The sequence below is a fragment of the Meleagris gallopavo genome, chromosome Z, assembly GCF_000146605.3.
Source record: "Meleagris gallopavo isolate NT-WF06-2002-E0010 breed Aviagen turkey brand Nicholas breeding stock chromosome Z, Turkey_5.1, whole genome shotgun sequence".
Taxonomy (NCBI): Eukaryota; Metazoa; Chordata; class Aves; order Galliformes; family Phasianidae; genus Meleagris; species Meleagris gallopavo.
Window position 1 is genome coordinate 54,092,657 of NC_015041.2, and position 3,564 is coordinate 54,096,220.

Genomic DNA, 3,564 nt, shown 5'->3' on the forward strand with positions numbered 1-3,564 from the left:
TATATTTTATAAAATTGGCAATATAAAGTTTTCCATTTACATGCCATATTCTTCATTATGGTAAACAATTAGGCATACATAAATATGCCTAAAAGATAATACACAAAGATATTAATGGACAGAAAGATAGTAAGTCATATATTTGAAAATCTCTCGCTTAGCAAATTAATTATAACAGCTAGTTAGAAAACTCTGACTGACTGCTTGCTTGTTAACTTATTTTTTTCTTTCAGTGATAAAACACTAAGCAGCTTAAAGTTTAATGTATGCAAAGAGAGAACTGAAGATCAGAATGAGTGAGGTCTAGCTTTTCTACCTCACTAGCTTTGAGTCTGAGCCAAACAATGGATTAAATGCCCAGGACATTGGCTTAATGTTACATAACATATTGAGAGAATTCATCTGGTTGGCTGCAAGACCATGAACTTTACAAATAAGGAGACAACAGCCTGTTTTTAATTTACTAAATTTTGATTTACAACACAATACTTTTAATACACAGAGGGAAAAAATAAAAAAATAAAAAAAAAAGTCACTTTAAATGAATCTTATTTATTTTTCTCTCTTTTCTATATTATAATGAACTCCATGCTCTTCAGAATATGTAAACATTAAAGTATTTCAAATAAAGATCAAAAAAACAAGAAGAGACACCTTGTACTTTAGAACTATTCTGAACATCACTTCTGTATTATTTTTTTTATCAAGTTGAGGGTTTGGGTTTTTTTTTGCTAAAAATATTTTATACTCGACAGATATGTGACTTAACGACATTTGGTGAAACAAGGAGTTCTTACTGCATCATGTATTTTTATATATCATATCTAACAGTCCTCACTTGCAACAATATTGGTATTGTAAAGTTCAGGGAGCTAATATCAGTTCCTTACTGAAACTGTGAAAGTCTTTTTCCAAACATTCTTAATTTATCATCTGTCCTCACTATTCTGTGTTTCATAACTTGGCTTCTGGTGCAAGAATTTTCATAAGGAGAGATGAACATATTTGCTGCTAATAAATCATTTGTCAGTACCCTTTAGAATTCATGTTGAAATGAAATGAGAGAAAACACACTCACAATTTCTCTAGTATGTTGAGTAATGCAGTAATATACATTCTTGAAGAATAAAGTTTAAAAAGTTGGATTTAAACTAGCTGACATCTCTCATATATCACATAACACTATAATAAAGGTCCATCCTATTTGCATAATGAGGGACATTATCACCTCTGCTGTCAAAACACAAGATTGTTTTCCCTTCAGAAATGAATTAGCTGGCCTACTTAGCATACATAGGTACATAAAGGTTCATTAACTCTCTGATTTAGGTAATTTTTCATATTACTGCAGTGAGTGATATTTAAAACTAGAGATATTTAATTCTGTTAAAGTTTTGGCAACGTGAATTTTAGTCCTTTTAATTTCTTGATGTTTTGGTGGGTTTATTCATAAGCAGAAAACTTTGAATTATATTATGTCTTTTTGAGGTACTTACTTTCTAGATGCAATTGTAAAATGTATTAAACTTTACTTGCGCAATAAATTATAATTAGGACATGTTGTTGGCTCCATAAAACAACTTTCATCTAGTTATCAATTTGTAGTAACATTCTATTTCCTTTCTGTGTTTAGCAGGAACGGATGCAGGGGACTGTGAACTGAATAGTGCAAGTGCTGAAGAAGGAGGCTTGTTTTGAGGAAACAGGAAAGAGAAAGAAAAGAGAAGGGAAAATACATAATTTTAAGGAAGAAGGAGAGGAAAAAAAACGGGGACTATGGGGAGAAAAAAGATTCAGATTACAAGGATTATGGATGAGCGTAACAGACAGGTGAGTAATAACAATACTGGTGTTGAGATTAATACTGTATTTATAGGGTGACTTACTCTCATAAGTGATCAAAGAGGTGATAGCTTTCTATAAATGCATATACCTGTATATATGTATACTTATATATGAAGTATTGAAGATCATCAAAGAAAAAGTACATTTCGGAAACAACCAGAAACCTCGCACAGGTTTTTCAAGTTTACAAATATGCATAGTTAGGAACTTATTACTTAAGGCCTTGACTCTACAAAGGCTGATGCATATGTTTTACCTTGGACCCCCTCTGTATTCACTTTGACTTCAGCGTGTAATACACACAGTTAAGTACATCTGCAAGTTGTTACAGAATTCAGGCTTACGGTACTGCATTTTGTGACCTATTATACCGTGAATTTATGTTGAGTATGACTTTCTTTTAAATTCATACATTCAAATTATTTCTTTCTACATCTTTTCAGTGTTTTTATTTTTACATCCTGCATGAAATAATGACTACTTCATTTAACATATATATATATATATTTTCTTACCTGAATATGAATTTTCAAAACATTTGGATAGCCCAACACACTCTAAAACCAATACACAATAACATTGGCATGTTGTATTTATGAAATAACATGTTCCTAATTAATAATATAGCTAAAAAATCTAGCAGGATCAGTTAATTGATTAATACCACTATTTTAGATTAAATGGCTGAATTATGTATTATCAACACTAACTCTACTAGTTAAAATATGGTCATAAATTAGAGAAAGTCATTTTCTGTTTTTAGAAAAATAAAATTCAACTATTCACATCTTTAAATAAAGTCTGTGAGAAGCTGGTGCTGTTTGCATTTGATGTAAATAAATGAATGGATGTTTTGTTGAAACGAGATTCACAAGTGTGAGAAGATCTCCATAAAATTATTTAGCCCTGTGATTAGCATTCTGCATACATGTGCCTGCAATTTGGCAGTAATCTTCAGTATCTTTCCTTAAAGAACTTGATACTGAATTACTATCAGTATATTACTATCAGTATATTAATTCTATTAATTTCTTCTTTTAATTTCTTCATATTCATAAGTTGTTTTTAAGAAGTGATTATGTTGTCCATAGACTTGAATGATTTTATTACTTAAAATTCAAACTGTAACAATAAATCATAATTTTTAAATATTTTTCCTCAAATGCTTAAAGCCTATAACCTAAATAGTCACTTGTGCTAGTAGCATAAAATCACATTTAAAATTAAAAGCAATGTTTATGGTGGGTATATTCTGTGTTTTCCCTAAAGGTGCCTATTGTGATGGGCCAAGCCAAAAAGCAATAATTCTATCAACATAAATCCACCACTGTATTTGTATTTGTTTTAATTGGTTTATAGCATGAAATTAGAATTGGATTTTGAATATTGAACTACATTTATCATTAAATATTAAGACACTAGTTGTTTGGAACTTCCCACACTGCCAGGTTTTCTTTCTGAAGCAAATTATCATTTTGTAAATGATGCTAAAGAACTTCTGCCATTATTAATGTTATGGCAATATGTTTACTCAAATACAGAATTTATGGAGAACTAAATCCCCAGTTTTGAGGGGAAAAAAAAAAGTCTTTCAAGAGGCTAGATTTGTTTTTAAAATGCATACTGATAGTGTGTCAAGTCATTCAGAGTAGAGCTTCAAGGCTTCTATCACCCACATTCAGTACTAATTATTATCAGTAAACCTAAAATACTAAAGTT

At 30.3% G+C, this 3,564-nt stretch overlaps 1 protein-coding gene across 1 annotated transcript in view; it reads left to right on the forward strand.

Moving 5' to 3' along the window:
* MEF2C (myocyte enhancer factor 2C) overlaps positions 1-3,564 on the forward strand; it is a 92,895-nt gene that overhangs the window by 45,844 nt on the left and 43,487 nt on the right. The window contains exon 2 of the mRNA XM_031557439.1: positions 1,634-1,877. Coding sequence (XP_031413299.1) covers positions 1,777-1,877 — 101 coding nt within the window. The 5' untranslated portion in view covers positions 1,634-1,776. The remainder of the gene's footprint in view (positions 1-1,633; positions 1,878-3,564) is intronic.